The sequence below is a fragment of the Podarcis erhardii genome, assembly GCF_964252035.2.
Source record: "Podarcis erhardii genome assembly, chromosome: 17".
Lineage (NCBI taxonomy): Eukaryota > Metazoa > Chordata > Lepidosauria > Squamata > Lacertidae > Podarcis > Podarcis erhardii.
The window spans coordinates 31,654,784-31,674,284 of NC_138515.1; the positions used below are offsets into that span (position 1 = coordinate 31,654,784).

The 19,501-nt window shown below is 46.1% G+C and overlaps 1 protein-coding gene and 1 long non-coding RNA gene across 3 annotated transcripts in view; one reads left to right on the forward strand and one right to left on the reverse strand.

The window, feature by feature from the left end:
- Nucleotides 1-6,361: 6,361 nt before the first annotated feature.
- CPLX1 (complexin 1) overlaps nt 6,362-19,501 on the forward strand; it is a 162,500-nt gene continuing 149,360 nt past the window's right edge. The window contains exons 1-2 of one of the 2 annotated variants that reach the window (XM_081845710.1): nt 6,362-6,732; nt 8,819-8,933. In XM_081845710.1, coding sequence (XP_081701836.1) covers nt 8,903-8,933 — 31 coding nt within the window. In that variant the 5' untranslated portion in view covers nt 6,362-6,732; nt 8,819-8,902. Of the gene's footprint in view, nt 6,733-6,760; nt 6,986-8,818; nt 8,934-19,501 lie in introns of those variants that run through there. The other variant, XM_081845711.1, reaches the window with a different exon arrangement.
- Nucleotides 10,630-19,501, reverse strand: part of LOC309332608 — a 98,376-nt gene continuing 89,504 nt past the window's right edge. The window contains exons 2-3 of the long non-coding RNA XR_014152237.1: nt 14,490-14,677; nt 10,630-10,899 (exon numbers count right to left, since the gene is read on the reverse strand). This is a non-coding gene — a long non-coding RNA (uncharacterized lncRNA). The remainder of the gene's footprint in view (nt 10,900-14,489; nt 14,678-19,501) is intronic.

Consider the following 19,501-nt stretch of genomic DNA (forward strand, 5'->3'; position numbering starts at 1 on the left):
GAATCAGGATGAGAAGACTTCCACATTGTCTAGTTTACCCCAAATTACCCCAGTATATTTGCCATATATCTGCAAAACATTGCAGAAGTCACTTTTTTGGGGGGGGGAGGGGAACAAATGTTACAACACTTGGGACTATATAGTTTGGATGGTTTTAAATGTGAATTAGACAAATTCATGGAAGAGAAGACTATCAATGGCTTCTAGTTGTGATGACAATGTTCTCCCTTCACTTTGAATGTGCCTCTGAATACTACCAATGAACAGAAGAGGGAAGAGCACTGTTGCAGTCATGTCCAGCTTGTGGACTTCCCATTGGCAATTTGTCCATTGGGAAAGGAGGGTGCTGGACTAAATGGGCCTTTGTCCTGATCCAGTGAGGCTCCACTTCTGTTCTTCACTGATGATTGAGGATCCCCTGAGAAGCGTCCAAAGAACTCGGCATTCTCTGGAAGATCATTTGAAAAAAACACTGGTACACTGCATTCAGCAAGATTAGATAACCATGCAGTAGTATTTAATACTTCACAGTATTTCATAACTGACATGTAATAGTATTTTTCATGTCACCCAAGTTTCCGAGTGGTGAGAGAGTCCACCGGTTCCACCAGGCCCTTACCCAGAGTTTGTGTTTCCTTTGGAAATGAGGCACAGTGGAGATTGTGGTGTCTTTATGATATATGGTTTATTTATGCACAAATGCAACCTGAGTCTACAATGGAGAGGTTCCCAGCATCCCATCCCATGAGGGTCTTGTTTCTCCCAGTGCTGGATTAAACCCTGTGGAGGCTCCTAGGTAGTCAAAGTCTTGCCCTGCCCCTCCTCACAAAGGATCTCCTATTATGTTTTTAAAAGCTTCTTATCTGGAGGTTTCTCATGTGTGCAGTCTAGTGGGCTAACACTGAACTAAGAAAGCTTGATTGTAGTTTTATTTCAAGATCAAATCAATATTATTTTGATCCGTTGTCACAGGGTCCCTAAAAGCTGTGGGACCCATAGGCCAGTGCTTACTCTGCCTATTTGGTAATCCAGCACCAGTTTCTCCCATTGTTGCAGCCTAGATTCAAACGTGAAATCAACCATAGTTTTCTGACCCCCCTGCAACTGGCTACGTTTTTACAACCTGCGACTATTTTTCCTCCAGCTCTCATCATGACCCATTGCAGTCCTAATATAATAATAATAATAATAATAATAATAATAATAATAATAATAATTTATTATTTGTACCCCGCCCATCTGGCTGGGTTTCCCTAGCCACTCTGGGCGGCTTCCATAAAAACCAAAAATACAAGTAATCCACTATTACTATCCTTTGTCTCTGCAAAACTAATTCAGAGCTCAGGGTGGGGTTCCACCCCTCCTCTGTCTGGCACAAAGTCCTCACTTTGTTGACAGCCCATCTCCCTGTCTTTGTTAAGCCAACAACTCAGACCTAGCTGCCATTATCAGGCTGGCCTCACTATTCTAACGTGGACGTGTGACATCACACTCACATGCCTCCTCTTCTCCGCAGCCAGCGAGGTCCTCTTTTCTGTGGGGAGGGGCTCAGACTAGGGGCAGAGAGATGCTGCCTCCACATCTGAGCACACCCCCCCCCCCGCAGAAAAGGGTGCCTTGCTGGTTGGCTGCAGAGGGCGGGACTGAACTGCTTTTTTCTCATAGGCAGAGCCACTGCCACCTGCCGGATTTTTTCCTTGACTTTGTGGGGGCCCAAGTACCCACAGCCCCCTGCAGTTGGCTCTTGTAACAGTATTGACTCTTCAACAAAACAAATTCCTTCCAGTAGCACCTTAAAGACCAACTAAGTCAGTTCTTGGTATGAGCTTTCGTGTGCATGCACACTTCTTCAGATACACACTTCTGTGTATCTGAAGAAGTGTGCATGCACACGAAAGCTCATACCAAGAACTGACTTAGTTGGTCTTTAAGGTGCTACTGGAAGGAATTTGTTTTGTTTTGACTATGGCAGACCAACACGGCTACCTATCTGTAACTGGGAGTATTGACTCTTGTAACAGTATTTTTTAATCTGACAAAATTAAATTGATATCTGACAGCAGTCAACAGCTGACAGCCTGTGGCATTTCAGATCTGATGGCTGCCAAGCTCAAATCTATCAAGTATTGTCATTAAGAAAAAAAAAAATTAATAAATTGCATATCAAAGTGTAAACTTCACATCTAAAATGTGAATTCAAATTTTTGAATTCAGAAACATTCAAAGTCGAGAGATGCACGAGAAAACTGTTTGCCAAATTTTGAATCTTTGCAAATGGTCAATGGGCTACAACAGTGGTGGCCAACATGGTGCCTTCGAGATGAGGCTGAACTCCAACCCCAATTAGCCCCAGCCCACTGGCCAGTGATCATGATGGGAGCTTTAGTCCAACAAAATCTGGGAGACTTCAAACTCAATGCACATCATGTTGCACTATTGCAATTGCATGCACTTGTCCAAATGTATGTTTATAGAAGTGCCCACTGTGAGCATGGCTGTAACATAATTATGAAACCCTGGACATTTGAGTATTGTGGATAGTTCTGCTCCTCCCACAGTGCTATCCCTTGCTCTCTGCATAAAACTAAGCACTGCAGAGATGGCCTCCTGAATAAGGATGAGCATAAGATTATTCAAGGAATTGAGGATCTGGTAAAATTAAGTCTATCCCACATTGACAAAGGATATGAGTCTATGGTTCCATGCACATGAATTATTTGCTGCCCTCAATAATTGAGTTTACTTCAGAGACCTTTGTATGCACAACACATAAAATTCTAATGGTTTCCTTTGCCAGTTTCCTGCCAGAATGGTTTGCTCATCTCAGTAATGTGAGCAGTGCCAAATAGGAATTGCACCCTAACTTAGCCACGCACCCACGGGACAGCTAGCTTTCCTGGTCTTCAGTCACATGCTAGCATCAGTTTCTTGTGTTACCAAGAAATGGAGCCCAAGGTGAAATTACATAGATGAAGGGTCAAGGCTCTGTTGAAAGTGGGTGGGGTTGCTTATTTGGCTATGAATCCTACTGAGTTCTACGGGACAAAGTAATTAAGTATAATTGGAAGGAACTCACTGCCACACACACAATGGTATCTCTAAGAACATCCCTTAACCTCCTCCCCTGGCTACCATTCATTTCCATGTGTTGGATTTGGGACAATGATGGATGCCCATCACTTCCATTCCCCACCACTAACACTCAAAATTCTACAGCTACTGAATATGTTGAGTTCTCATTAGGCTATAATTTGAAGGGTGGGTTGCAAATCTTGGGGATTCCCATGAATATGACACTGGAATCTTCAGGGTGTTATTATTTGCAGACCATAAGGTCCTCCGTGGGACATACCAGGAGAGGTGGTCTCATAGGTATGAGGGTCCTAGGCAGCATAGGGTCCTCATAAGAACATAAGAAGAGTCCGCTGGATCAATAGTCCATCTAATCTACTCTCCCAGTGGCCAACCAGATGCCTATGAGAAATTCACAAGAAGGACCTCAGTGCAAGAGCACTCCCCAATCCTGTGGTGTCCAGCACCTGATATTCGGAAGCACTGTCCGCTCACCCCCTCCAAGAGGTGGGTGGGTTTTGTGACCCCACCTTGCTACAGGCTGGTTGTTGCCCTGCCCCCATCTCAGCAGATCAATGGGCTGCCAGCTGGGGGTGGGGCCAGGGCCAGAAAAGGGCTGATGCTCATGTCTCATTTTTGGGTGGTGGGCTCCAGGGACAAGGTTTTAGTGCATGGGCTCGCAAACTTCTCTGACTATGGAGGCAGAGCAAAGACACTGTGACTAGTAACCACTCTGAATTTGTCTAATCCTCTTTTAAAAATTGGTAACCATTGCTGCGTCCTGTGGGAGTGAATTCGATAGTTTTGGTCTGTGGCCTAGCTATTTCATCTTATGGTTCCAGTTTGCTGCAGAAGACTACTTTTCTAGGGATAGCAAATGCCCATAAGTGTGAAGAATTGCACCTTCAGACATAGCAGCATGACTTTGAAATGCTCTTGTGCAGGTGTGCCTGGACTCATCTCTGCTAACCTTCGGATGGGCAGAAAGGACATGGATTTTTAGGTGGCCCTTTGGCCCAGAGTAGCCTTCTTCAATTTGACATCCTCCAAATGCTGTGAACTCTAACTCCCATCAGCCCCAGACAGCATGACCCGTAGTCAAGGATGATGAGGTCAATATAGTTCAAAAGATATGGTGGGAATCATGTTGGGAAAGTCTGGGCTAGGCTGATGTTAACTGCTGCTTGCTATATGCAGCTTTTGGTGTTTCTCTATTGTTTTATTGAAGGGATGGCTTCATTGCTTTGATTGTTCTATGTCATTTTAACTTTGTAAGCTACCTTGGGGTGGGGGTCCTTGCTGATCAAAAGGACAGGGTATAAGTACTCAGACTAAATCAAAATAGCAGGTGCCTGGTTCACATATTGGGGTGGTGTTCAATGAAGTTTTAGAAAAACTAAAACTAATGGTCCAAACTTAGTTATGTTCAGTGGGTCTGCAATGAGTAAAACTCACCCTTGGCTTCTTTACCCTCGATGAATGGCAGCCGCAGAGGTGAGCTGACTGCATTGTCATGCATTGGATTTGAAATGCTGTGGAACTATTTGCGCCTTTGATGTTAGAGCTGCAACGGCCATATGCACAAGTCATCCCTTGATGCTGCAGTCAGCGAAACAATGGGGCGGGGACACCCTGTGAATCAGTCCAGCGAGAGTGAGACGGAGATCTGCAATCAGGTCTGGCACGAAGCGTCAGCCTTCACATCAGAATAAAAGAAATCTGTTTTCAAAACCCATGCATGCTTTCATGGCTGTAAGTGCCATGGAAAACCATGGGACCGATTTAAAAAGATGCCTACAGTCAAGGTGTGTGGGTGACCAAGTCATCTTCAAGAGTAAACCCATTGAAATCACCGGCTTAAATTAGCCATGGCCGATTTATTGCTTAAAAATGGGTCTGCTCTGAGTATGACCTAAGTAGATTCAAGAGTATAGGGTTCAGCATCCCCAGTGCCCTCACCTTCTTACTCGGGTCAACCCACTCACGTTTTCACACGTGGCAGAATGGGCTTGCGCTCCTTTGACCTTGAATCCAACTGGAAGCGTAGCAGCGCCTTCTAATGACCCGCTTCCTCTCTTCGCCTCCTCGCGAGGGCTCCCCACCCGCCTTCTTTTGTATTCTGTTTTTTTTTTTTTTTTAATTGGATCGCTCCCCCGTCATTCTGCCTGGCTTGCCCTTCCCTCCACCCGCTCCCCGCTGTCTTTGTTGCAGCCTGTTCGGGTCGTTTCCTTCCCTGTCACGCCAGCACAGAGGTACCTTAGGAGGCTACATCAGCTGACCGGGTCTGCAGCAAGAGTCAGGAGGATGTAGCACTATTGCAGCATTTTTAATTGAGGCGGGGTGGGGAGGGGGGAGGGCGAGGCTGCTGCTGCTGGGCGAGGGGGATCGAAGGACGGAAGGGTTCCCCCTGTCTTCCTTCGCCTAAAGTCACCTCACAAGCACAACACACTCACACCGCCTCCTGTTCAATCTGCCGTTTCCTCGGTGGAAGCCTGGGGAGCGCCAGGCAGGCGGTGCCATTCTATGTCCTGGTTTACTTTCGCTTCTGACACGCCCCGCTAGGGACAGCATCTTGAAAGCTTGACATTCCCCAGCCATACTGCTCTGTTAACCTTCAGACGCCCCTTTGCAAGGGAGGCGGGCGGAGAGAAGGGAGGGCAAAATACTCGTCGAAATCAACACAATTTACCAGCAGCTTGCGGGGAAGAGAGAGATCCCTCTGTCTCGAATGTATCAGGAGGCCATCTCCCTACTCTCTCAGCCTTGCGATGCCATCCCAATAACCGCCGCCCTGATATTTGTCCCTGAGCCTCCAGCCTTTCTCTCTAGAGTCCCAGATTCTCGAGAATAACAATGAGCGTGGTCACGGGTGCGAGGCATGAGAGTATCGCTTCCGCGCGAGAGGCTTTGCAGAGAAACTGCTGACTTCGCTTCCCACCCACCCTGCCAAATCCCCACCTCCACGACTGTTTCCGATGCTCTCACGCCTTATTACAAATATAACAGTTTGCTCCGTTGAACAAATGCAAAGGCTTCCGCGCTCCCCTCCCCCTCCACCCTGTCAAAACTACAAGCGGGTGGTGTTGTTCCGTTGGGTTCCCCGTTCGATTAGGTGCCCACACCCCGGCAATCTGCAGTCAATCCCCTCCCTGCCCCCTCCCCGTAACTGCAGGTGTGCCGGCAGCAACCTCCTGCGGCAGGAGCAGCTGCTCGCCTCTTGCAACCCTTACCGTGGGATGCTGGGGAGTTGGGGGGGAGGGGGGAAAGCGAGAGTCAGGCAAGAAATGCCGATCCAGCAGCCTCGGTGGCGGGAGGAGGAAGAGGGAGGAGGAAGGAGGCAGCGTAGTGTAAGGAGGGAATAGTGTCAGTGGGATGGTCCGGAAATCCCGTGATAAAAAGAGGGAGTAGAGAAAGTAAGGAGCTGGCGGCTTGTCCTTCCTCCGTTGCTGCCTCATCGTGCCAGGACCCAATTCAAAGGAAGATAACTTCTCGCGCCTGCTCCTGCCTATGCCCTTCAAGCGACGCCTTTTAACTCCCGAGGAACACATGGACCCGGCTAGGAACGGGAGGCTGATCTGCTAGGAAAGCCGGGAAAGGACCTTGTCTCCGTATCTCAAGGAGGGGAGAGAGAACGGCAGGAACCCAGACGCTGCAAAGAAGGTATTTCTCGCTAGTCCTTTCCGCCCGTTTTCGAAAGGCCGGAGCTGTCCGTGGTGCTGAAGCCTCGGTGCTCAGCAATGTGTCCTTAGTACGGTAGTAGGCACCGCCCGGTCGCGGGGAAGTGTCCTTGGTGCTGAACACGCTCTTTCCCCCTCTCTTGCTCAAACGCCCTGCTGCTGATGCTTGCTGCTGCTGCTGCGAGCTCCCCCACGGATAAGGAATTGCTCGGTTTTTTTCTCTCGCTGTGCGGCGGGTAAGCTGTCCTAGGTGCTGAAAACCCCGCTATACTTTGTGGTTGCAGAGATTGGTAGTTGGCTGTGTAGAAGAGGAGGGGAAGTGCTAACGATGGATCTATGGGACAAGCTTCGATACACGTACTGCTTGGCGAAGCCTCCCAAATCAGGGCACGGAGGGGGTTGCAGCCAGCTGCCTTTGCAAGTTCACTGGTTGAGAGTTTCATTAGCTCGTGGAGGGGTTTGTTTATATAATATTGGTACTTGGACGCCTTGGTGCAAAACACATTACCCGGAAAAGTAACCCCCTCCTTTCCCCCAAATTTTGTGTGTAGTCTCATTGCAGCCTCATTGGGATTTCAAGCATGTCTCTTTTTCCTTTGGTGCATGCATTGATCCCCCCCCCCAAAAAGCAGAAGTCTGAGGTCCACATATTTCTTTGCCTGTAGAAGTTTCAAGAGGGAAAATGCTCAAATGATGCAGCACTGTGTTCTGTTTAATAAGTTATCTCTAGTTCGCATTCCCCTTTCTCTAAAGGAAAATAGGTCTGCCTAAATGTCTTCAATATCATTATTTAAAATGAGAAAAGAAAGAAGGGTGTGTTATTTAACTGAGATGGAGCATTTTTGGAGTGCATTTGGTTCTCTCTGCAGAGCTTTTAGAAAGGAGCATCATTGGTTAATAAGTCTTACCTGCGATCTTCCCTTTCTAATAATCCAATTCACTTTTGGAGTTCAAGTTCTGTTAAGCAGCTTGACATGAACATGTCAAATAAGGTATAGCATTTTGCTTGTGAAAACTCCTACCCCTGGGGAGTGGGGATGTCTTATTTGCTACTTCACAGCTTTAACTTAGTTGCCGCAACCTGTAATTCTATGCTACAATTCTAAATTATTGTGCTGAATCCCAAGAAAACTTCCTAATAACTTTTAGTGAATTTGACATTGTTTTTCAAGGGAGATACATCCAGTCTACTTTAGGGTCTCCTAGCTTACAAGATCTTGATGGCATTTCAGTAGCCAATTTGCATTAAATCTCTCTCATAATGTGCCTGATATTTAACTCAATTTGACTGGAGTAGCTCTTCTGGTCAGTGATGCAGACATGCGGTTGGCCATTAGGAGATTCTGACAGAGAAGCCTGCTGCTGAGAATTCAGGGAGCGCAAGCACTTCAACCTTCAAATGCCCCCCAGCCAAATGTCTGCTCTTAATAGCTAGAACTTGCCCCCTTTAAAGCACCACCTCTCAAAAACCATGAAGGACTACCAAGCTGAAAATGTTGGACTCTTTACTCATTAGAAAATGTCAACTAAACCCAATAGCTTTTGCAATGAATTGAATATTCCTTTCTAATGACTCAGTATAAAAACTAAATGGGTGCCTGGCAAATTCAATTAAACAGCTCTGTGTGCAGATCTATTTACATAGCAATTGAATGTTCAGGTAGGTTTTTTCCTTTTCTTTTCTTAAATAGCTCTTGTGTGCTTGATTTTCTACCAAAAGATTCAGAGTGAATAGCATCTAACTCTGGGAATTGTTCCCCGTTAATTCAATGCTATCCCATGGCAATGTATCAGCAGTAGATTGCCCATTTTCTTTGACTCCCTAAAGATCATACTACAGAATGTTAAGGAATATACAATGCTCCCTAGTTGCTCACAACATGATCAAGTAACTTTGGCTCCAGTGTGATAAATGGCCATGTGTGTGTGTGTGTGGAGTGGAAGGGAGGGAGTTCAACCTAGCAGACGTTCAAAAGGACATGTAGATCTAATGCAGTAAGACATAGAGCTGGGGCCCAGAATACAAAATGCAGCAACCCTAATGCTAATCTTTTGCTTTGTGAATTCAGCTGCAGGCTGCAACTCAAGACCTTGTCTCCATCTGAATTGCATGTGAGAACTGCTCTGGTGGGAAGGAATCTAAAGCCATCACCATGGAATTTGTAATGAAGCAAGCCTTAGGAGGTAAGAGGAAAATGGTGCTATTTTGTGACTGCTTAATGGGAAAGGAATCTTATGTCACCTCTCTGGAATTTGTAATGAAAGGGCAATTGGTGTGACTGCTGCTATTTTGTAAACATGAATTTACACACTTTCCCTCTCCCTTGACAACAACCAGTGAAAAATTCAAATGGATACTCATACTGAATAAGGGAATTTGAGGAAGCCCAGTGCAGACCACCAAACTGCAAGGCTTACATAAAGAATGCTTCTCTTTGCACATTTACCTTTTATTCCTCCTCCCGATATATTATATAAGGTATCCAAACTGTGAAACTTGCAACTTATAATTGAGGTTTTACTATTTGCTGAATCACTGTGCCAGTAGGGGGCAGCACTGAAAGTTGCCTCAAGCCTATGGCGGGTTCCTGAACTTCCAGGCTCCTATTCTAAATGCTCAGATGCTGTTCATTATTTATTGTCTCTACTAAAAAACAAACAAACCACTTTGACAGCATTCTCGCAGGAACTGTGAAGAGAAGAATGATCCAAACCAGAATAACTGGAAACGAGCCATATGTTTTATGGCAGAGGGAGAGAGAAAATATATTCTTAATAGCAGGCTTCTTCAAACTCGGCCCTCCAGATGTTTTGAGACTACAATTCCCATCATCCCTGACCACTGGTCCTGCTAGCTAGGGATTATGGGAGTTGTAGTCCCAAAACAGCTAGAGGGCCGAGTTTGAGGAAGCCTGCTTAATAGACCAGCAGCACAACTGCATTAGAAACGTTGTTTTAAACCAGTTCATCTGCTATGGTGCTCAGTCATGGGATTTTGAGGACTGTAATTTTGTGATGGATTTCTGCTATGTAATTCTCGGCACAATTATTGTGATCTGCAGAGAAGGCTTTTCTCTGGGTGAGATGTGTTATGTGGTGGCTGGTCCATTTGGGTGAATGGGGAGCTGCCCCACCAACCTCCATCAGTACAGGGAGTGGCTCTGGCTTTCAGCTTCCTCCACCTTAGCCTCCGTACTGCCCTTGTAGAACTCAATAGGAAGGAGGATGGCAACAAAGCAATAATGAGTTGGCTCTCCTGCTCCTTGGCTCTGTCTCCAATTATTGTTGGTCTTCCTGCTTTCTGCCCTCCCTCTTCCAATTCTCACCAGCCACCACCGGAGCCTTCTCTCTAATGGCACCTTATTTTTTTGGAATTCCTTAGATATATATGACCGATGCCTTCATTGATATCATTTCGGCACCAGGTTAAGACCTTTGTGTTTGCCCAGGCACTTTGGGTGTATTAATTTAGTGTTGATTTAGCCTGCTCTGTGCTTTCAGCTGCTTCTATTGCTTGAGGAGGGGTTCTTAATTTTTTTAAACAAGGGTTTTTATTACGTATTATATATGCGCATTATATGACCTTATTTGATGTGCTGTACCCTCCCCTGGTATCTGCACATAAAAAGGGTGGGCTACACATATTGTTAATAAAGAATAAAAATAAAGAAACACACCCACAAAGCACCCAAGTTGCTCGGGGAAAGCCCTATCAGTCGCACTGGTTTCAACCTCAAGCTGATGTGCAGTTGTGGTATCGAAGTATCAGATGGCACTTGGATGACTGGTGTGAATAAAGTGAAATGGAGAATGCTGCAATAAGAAAGCCAGTGTCGATCATTAAAGAGTCCTATTGTGGTCTGCTTTGGCTGGTGTCTGATCTTTTAATGGATGCTCCATTAGAATCAAGTGGGCATGGTACAAATGATTTACAAGAAAAAGTACAAATGAAGATGCTTCTGTATGACTAGGCTATTCAAGTGCCCTTATGGAGGGCTTCTCTTCCTCCTGTGCCATTATGGGGAGCATTTCAAAAGGCTTTTCCATTGGCTGTCATTTCAAGTCCTATCAAGGCGTGCTTTGAAGGTCATTGATAGACTCCTGGTGATTTTGCAAGTCATGCAAGGTTTTCTTCCGCATACATATTATCCTGTTGGTGATAGGATTGTTGTTTGTTATGCTGTGTGGATGCAATTTGCAATATAAACACATTATGAAGCTATTTACTTCATCAGGCACATTTATATTTGTCAGAGCTGCCTCTAGGTCCCAGCAATATTCAATTTAATTCTTTTTTTATGTACAAGGAAATAGTTTTTCTCATTTGCAAGTGATTTAAATGAGTGGTTTGATAAGAGAGAGAGGGGGGGAGGGAGGGAAAGTGTTTGTATTTAGATTGTGATTTTTTATTTTTTTAAAAAAACTTTTGGCTTTTTGGCTGCAGTGCTGCACATGGCTGGGCTTGTAAATTCTGTTAAAGTCAATTTCTATTAAGAAACCTTATCATTGGAAATGTATAGCATTCTATCCCTTTGTGGGCATAGCTGTATCCATGGGAAAAGGATTGTCAAAAGATCGAATTGGGCCACATCTCTTCCCTTCCCTTCCTTCCCTTCCCTTCCCTTCCCTTGGGAACATTATACCTACTATATGATGCAGTTTGGGGAACAAGTAGCACTATAGCAGGGTGGGTACCAGGAGTTTCATGTCAACCACTTGTGAATCTCATTCTTGGTGTCCTGACTTGCAACTTACTCACACCTTGAGAATCAGAAGGAGGAAAGGAAGTGGGACACTATGTACAGTATCTATTTCACTTACTGTTGTTGTTGTTTAGTTGTTTAGTCGTGTCCGACTCTTTGTGACCCCATGGACCAGAGCACGCCAGGCACTCCTGTCTTCCACTGCCTGCCACAGTTTGGTCAAACTCATGCTGGTAGTTTCGAGAACACTGTCCAACCATCTCGTCCTCTGTCATCCCCTTCTCCTTGTGCCCTCCATCTTTCCCAACATCAGGGTCTTTTCCAGGGAGTCTTCTCTTCTCATGAGGTGGCCAAAGTATTGGAGCCTCAGCTTCAGGATCTGTCCTTCCAGGGAGCACTCAGGGCTGATTTCCTTCAGAATGGATAGGTTTGATCTTCTTGCAGCCCATGGGACTCTCAAGAGTCTCCTCCAGCACCATAATTCAAAAATTTCACTTATTACAACAACAATAAATTTAATCTGATTAATTACTTGCCCTTCACCATACATTCCCAGGCTGGGCCACAGCAATTTTAAAATACAACGTTAAAAACATTTTAAAACAGAGTAGAATCCCTGTGCTTGTTCCTGCAGGGGTCTACTAATATGCCTCACAGAAAAGCATGATGCCAGGTGTGGGGAACATTTTGCTTTCCAGATGTTGCTGAACTACAACTCCCATCAATCCCAGCAAGCATGGCTAATGGCCAGGGATGGTGGGAGTTGTAATTCAGTGATGTCTGGAAAGCCAAAGGTTCTCCATGCCTGGATTATGTCCATAGTCATTTTGCACCCATCTTATAACATTGGCATGGAATCAGCAGAGAGGAAGCGAGAGAGGCAAGAGTAACAATGGTTGGACTCCTGTGTGAGGTAGGGCATCATTATTCCCATAATTACAGTTGGAGAACTGATGCTAACTAACAGTGACTTGACCTAGATCATTCAATGTGACTGTGATGGCAAACTGCAATACACCAGGAGCAGGGAACTGGATTTGGCTGGTGGGCCAGATCCTGGGATCCCCCACCTTAGTGGGCCATTATAAAAGGTGTCCAGAGCTCCACCCATCTGGCAATTATTATCTAGTTACACTATGATACCCAATGAACCGTTCTTCCTTTGTAACGTATCAAGTCACACCAAAAAGTATAAATTGAAGCCAGGTAGGGTGTGAAGTGACTGCCAATCAGCTGATAAGTGGTGACTCCTAGCTTGCTTTCTGCATGAAGAACTTGGTAGCACTGTCAATCCCGTGAGCTTGAAGTTACCGACTATCAGCTGATAGATGGTGACTCCAAGGTGGGCTTCCTTCAAGAGTTCTCTGCACCACCAAATCTCCATTTCAGTAGTGCAGTCAATCCCAGGAGACTTGTTCTCCCTGCCAATCGGCTGATCAGAATTGACCTGGATGTGATAGGGCATGTGTATTCTCATGAGCTCTTCATTTCCAGTTCTGACACAGTCGAGGCAAGGCAGGTTGGCCAGCGCTAAGGCAGGTAAGCACATTTGGCTGCAACATGGAGATCACATCTCAATGACTTCAATTGGGCCCTCCTGAGGGTAGATGCCTCTGACCCTGGCCATGCTGCCATTGTGTATAACTCTTCCTGCCAGATGAGTGGATGGCTGATTATGTGGGCCTTCCCTCCTGACTGGCATCTGCTGGGAGGGTGGATACTGATTTAGGTGGAAGGTCCCATCAGCTCTACCTATACATAAACACGCCAGTAGGTGTATATGCAGGACTCAAGCCCAAACACTGTCATTTTGTGCTTCATTAAGATAGGTGAGCGCATGACTACGGTTCAGGATGCAATAAATCCCACCGGCTTTGGTGATGCTATTTACGGGCTTTTAATTAGACCTACAGTTCCGTTGTTCTTGAAGAGAGTGGATCTTTTCGAAAAAAACAACACCACACCAGCCTAACCAATCAGCAATTTAATTGCTGCTTTCTAACATAAACTTACTCACATATCCCTCTTGGGTATTACATCAGAGACGAGAACTTGGGAGAACAGTTTGTGAGCTTTGGTCTCACTAAAGCTAGACATGTGGTGGCTTGTAGTATTAAAAGGGGGGGGAGCATCTCTGAATATGTTTTGTACAAATTTAGTCTGCCAACATTTTGAAAAGAGGCAAATGAGTCAGGAAATCAATAAGAAGCACAGAAGCGATGCTCGCAAGGCAGGTTGGAACTGCACTGAAAATACAACTGTATTTCCCCACTTTGGAGCAGACCGAGGTTATAATAGCAGGTTCAGACCCAATTGATTTGTTTGGCAATTTTAAATTAGCTAATTTCAAACTAGCTGGACTCCAACATTGTGTAAACACATTGATATGAAACAAAACAAATTAAATCTACCAAGGCTTTTGCTTTTAAATGAGATATTCTTTGTCATTACCTAGGAACAATGAGGAATCTGCTTATAAACTGCTTATTGAGAATTTGTAGTGTGGTTGAAATTCTGGAGCTTATTTGCAGCAATATTGACCTTGAAACAATGTCAAACATGCAGCCGGCATCGGCAGACATTGGAATTTAGAGTGAGGCAAGGTTAAGAAAGCAAATGAAACAAACAATATGATCTGATCTGTTAGCTGGCAGAGGCCGTAAAGTTGTCTTGGGAGAAGAGAGTGGCTATAAATCGATAGAAAAATATAGGAGCAGGGCTGGTTCAACATATTTTGGTGCCTGAGGTGGGAAATTCAGCTGGTGTTCCCATCCCATGGGGTACAACCATATTAGCAATAAATTAATTAATGGAGAATGGCATTCAACTAAATTTTACTCAGAGGAGACCCATTGAAGTTAATGAACATGGTTAATGTAGGTCCATTTATTTCACTGGGTCTACTCAGAAGTAAATCCCACTGAGTTTAATGGGACTTACTTCCAGGTAAGTGAAGGTAGACTCACAGCCTAAATCTGCCTCCTGCAGCTGCTATGATGCAGTGTACACTCATGGAACCAGCAATGCACAGAGATACCTTGTTTTCATCACACTTTGCTTTATTGGGCTTCACAGATATTGCTCCTTACGTGGATGTGGGTGCAGCTGCAGGCAGCACAGCCACTTCCAGGGGAAGGAAGACCACCACCACCACTGCTGCCCCTCTTTCAGCCACAGGAGTGGAGGACTGGCTAGGACTGGTGCTGAGATTTCCCCCTCCTGGCCCTGCAGCCAGGAAAACAAACAAAAATATATTATTCACTTTATTGCGATATTTGCTTTATTGTGGTGGTCTGCAACTGGACTCACAATATATCAGAGGTTTGCCTGTATAGGGAGACATTAGACAGAAGGGAACTTCTAGCCTGCAGGCCTAATTACCGGTAGGTCTACTAGCCTCCAAATTTGGTCCACCAGACCACTTTGGGCAAACCACATCCACCAGTTGTCACCTGATGTCATATGGTGTCTGGGGCAGAGACCTATTTCCCCTGATCTAAGCACCTAGACTAAATGGAACTGTATCACTAAGATTGCAGATAGGCCTTTAACCTCCTCCAATGGATTAGACTTTGAATCACGTGATTTTTTATGATGTCAGGTGACTGACAGGTTGGCAGCCCTGCCCACCTGCCATGATGGCTCATGGAGGCATCTGACTAGGCATAGTATGCCCATTTTTACTTGCATTTATGCATACGCAGACAAGGGGACACATATGGATTTCCATAACCAGTTGGTATTAGATCAGGCTTCCTCAACCTTGGCCCTCCAGATGTTTTGAGACTACAGTTCCCATCATCCCTGACCACTGGTCTTGCTAGCTAGGGATCATGGGAGTTGTAGGCCAAAAACATCTGGAGGGCCGAGGTTGAGGAAGCCTGTATTAGATCTTGAAATTAGGTAATATTGCTACATTCCTCTGCTTTTGGTAGATATTTACTAGTCGAAGTACTGAATCCTGAACAGAATTATCCAAGATCATTACGGCTTGAAGCAGGGTAGTGATCTCGCCTGCAAATTGGGGGGGGGGAGCCTGTGGCGTTCTGGATTTCATTGGATCCCCACTGCTCATTAGTCTCAGCCAGCATGAGCAATGGTCAGGGATGATGAGAACTATAGTTCAACATCTGGAAGGCCACAGATTCCCCATCCCTGCGAGAGCATTCTGTCCCCAAATTTGCTAGAAGCTCCCTTCATGTATCACCTTGATGTTTTTCTTTCTATTAGTGGTTCCGCAGTGCTGTAGTTTTACAAAGAAAGAAAAACTGCCCGGCAACAGTACATGACTTGGAGATCTAGCAAAGTGAGGTACAGTGGTGCCCCGCAAGACAAATGCCTCGCAAGACGAAAAACCCGCAAGACGAAAGGGTTTTCCGTTTTTCGAGGCACTTCGCAAGACGAATTTCCCTATGGGCTTGCTTTGCAAGAAGAAAGCCCATAGGGAAATCTCCGGGGACCTCTTTTAAATGCTGGCGGTGGGGAGCAAAGCCTTTCCCCCCCCCTCCGGCCTTCAGAAGAGGTCCAGGAAGGCCGGCGGGGGCCGAAAGGCTTTGCTCTCCCCCCCCGCCTGCCTTCAAAAGCCGTCCTGGATAGCGGAGAAAGGCGCTGCATTTCTCCGCTCTCCCGGGAAGGCAGGCAGGGGGGAGCAAAGACTTTTGCCCCCCGCCGGCCTTCAGAAGAGGTCAGGACCTCTTCTGAAGGCTGGCGGGGGGCGAAAGTCTTTGCTCCCCCCCCCGCCTGCCTTCCCGGGGGCTTTAAAATCGCCCCGGGACAGCGGAGAAGTCCGCTGTCCGGGGCGATATTAAAATGCTGGCGGGTGGCAGCGCTGCCGCCCGCCAGCATTTTAAAAAACCCCGGCACAGCGGATAAGTCCTCTGCTGTCCCGGGGTTTTTTAAAATGCTGGGGGTGGGAAGAAAAGCCCTTGTCCCCCCCCAGCCTTCAGAAGAAGGTCGGGGGACAGACTGTCCCCGGACCTGGTCTGAAGGCGGTTTCCATAGGAACGCATTGATTGATTTTCAATACATTCCTATGGGAAATCGTGCTTCGCAAGACGAAAAACTCGCAAGACGAAAAAACTTGCGGAACGAATAAATTTCGTCTTGCGAGGCACCACTGTATTGAGGGTTCACAGCTTATCACGTTGCTATCATAAAGCATTCTTATATTAGGAGACCTTTTTAAATAATGACATGCACCCATCAATCTCTCTTGGCTGTCTCCAAACTTTCATGCTTTTGTTGCTTGAGCGCTTTCACACCAGTGTTCTCGTTCACACCAGCTCTTTCTGAGCAAATTTCAGTTCTTAAAATCCCTGCTAGGTGGCATGGTAAACCACTCTAGAGCATGCCTTGTCTCCGAAAGAGAGTCCTGAAGTCCTCATAGAAACGATGCATTAAGAGCAGGAGACACTCCTCTTTTGGAAGCTATTTTTTAAATTGGGATTCTTCATACGATACTTAAGAAAAGCAAGTAGCAAAAAGAGGGGGGGATCTCAGCTTGGAGAATGAATGATACAGAGGGATGGCCAAAGGATGAAAAGCCTTATTGCTGAAATGAAACCAACTCCCACTGCAGCTCTCCCATTGGCTTAGAGCAAGCTCCCCCAACTTGGTGCCGTCCAGATTTTCCGGACTACAATTCCCATCAGCCACCGCCAGTGTAGCCAATTGGCAAGGATGATGAGAGATGTAGTCCAAAACATCCCAGATTTGGTGAAAGCTGCTCTTGAACAGCATACAGAGATCACATCACTTTAATTCTGACTCTTCTACACAAGCTTCCTGTTTGCTTCGAGAGATTAGTAGCTGTTACTTTTTAACCCGTGACAGGCTTGGGTCCTGCATATTTTAGGAATAATATCTTTGGGTTTATTCTATCTTAGGAACTATGGATGTGGTCTGGTGCTGTGTCTTTCCCTTTACAGGGATTTGTTCTGCTGGGACATGTCGCTGGGATTTTTCCATGGTGGAACATCCACACTATTGAACTCTCTACCTAGAGAAATCCACTTGGGCACTCCTTCACCCTCTGCTGTAAAACACTGGCCAAGGCATTTCAATTTCATAAGGTGCATTGCATGTTCAAGGTCCCAGGCTCAAACCCTGTCATCTCTAGGTAGGGCTAGGCGATGTCTCCATTCTGAATACCTGGAGAGCTGCTGCCAGGTGGTGTAGACAATATTGAGATGGATGGACCAAGGGTCAGACTGGTTTAAGGCAGCTCCCTAGGTTCACATGTCAAAGTACTAAATGTTTCAGCTGTGGAAGAAGAAGAAGAAGAAGAGTTTGGATTTGATATCCTGCTTTATCACTACCCGAAGGAGTCTCAAAGCGGCTAACATTCTCCTTTCCCTTCCTCCCCCACAACAAACACTCTGTGAGGTGAGTGGGGCTGAGAGACTTCAGAGAAGTGTGACTGGCCCAAGGTCACCCAGCAGCTGCATGTGGAGGAGCGGAGACGAGAACCCGGTTCACCAGATTACGAGTCTACTACTCTTAACCACTACACCACACTGGCTCTCGTTTAAAATTCTTTGGCAAATGATTTTTACAGTGTCCTTACTGCTGGTGGTTATACTGTTTATCCTATAGGTGCAAGCAGCTGGTCACACATAACGCAATCAGCAAAGGGCTCAAGAAAATCTTGCTGACTGCACACCATGCATTTAAAGCACACATAGGCGCCGACTCCATGGGGCCTGAGGGGGCCCGAGCCCCCTCAAAAATTCGTTTGGGGGGGCTCTGCCCCCCCAATAATTTAAGAAAATTATTAGTTATATTATGCTTTGTAAAATCACAAAATTATGTTGGTATTTTTTATTTTCCTTGTTTGACGATAGTTACCTTTTAAAATACATTCAGTAATGAGTTAAAACAAAGCCACTCCCGATCTAGAGAGGGGGTGGGGTTGCGGGCTCTCGACCCATCAACAATCTCGCGGGGCTGGCGTCAGCCCCGCGAGAAGCGGGGATTCCCCCTAGCTCATTAATATTCACCGCCCACGGCGACAGCCAATCGGCTGCCGCAAAGGGCGGGCCCTCACAGGTTCACTTAAGGTCGGGGCAGCCCGGGGCTCGCCCCTTTCGTTCCCCCAGCAGCAGCGGTTTGGAGGTCTTGGGCCCCCCCAATATTTTTTATAAGTCGGTATGGGCCCCCGCCCCCCCAATATTTTTTATAAGTCGGCGCCCCTGAAAGCACATCACTTCTCCCCTCAAAGAATTCTGGGAAGGAGCATCTCTACTCCCATCGTTCAGCCCGGACACTGAGGTCCAGCCTTCTGTTGGTTCCCTCACTGTGAGAAGCCAAGTTACAGGGAACCAGGCAGAGGGCCTTCTTGGTAGTGGCGCCCTCCCTGTGGAACGCCCTCCCATCAGATGTCAAAGAGAACAACAATTACCAGACTTTTAGAAGACACCTGAAGGCAGCCCTGTTTAGGGAAGCTTTTAATGTTTGATGCATTACTGTATTTTAATATTTTGTTGGAAGCCGCCCAGAATGGCTGAGGAAGCCCAGCCAGATGGACAGGGTATAAATAAATAAATCATCATCATCATCATCATCATCATCATCATCATCATCATCATCTCCACGGAGCTACAATTCCCAGCACCCTTAATAAACAACAATGATAATATTAGGAACACCTATAATATTATAATATGATCAGGACACCTATAGCTCAGTTGCTTAGAGCGTGGTGCTGATAATGCCAAGGTTGCAGGTTCAATCTCCATATGGGATAACTGCTTATTCCTGCATTTCAGGGGGTTGGACTAGATGATCCTCAGGGTCCCTTCCAGCTCTACAATCCTGTGATTCTATTTAGAGGAAGCCATGCTCGTTAAATTGATTCCTGCATTGCAGGGGGTTGGATTAGATGACCCTCGGAATCCCTTCCAACTCTGCAGTTCTATGATTCTATGATATGAATGGTGTGTGTTCAGCCTACAGGTAACCTGCATGCATGGGGCAAGGAAAGGCGCAGGAGAATATAGCAATGGTCTGTTGCAGCCATAGTGTGTCTGGATTTCCATTCAGGGTTGGGCT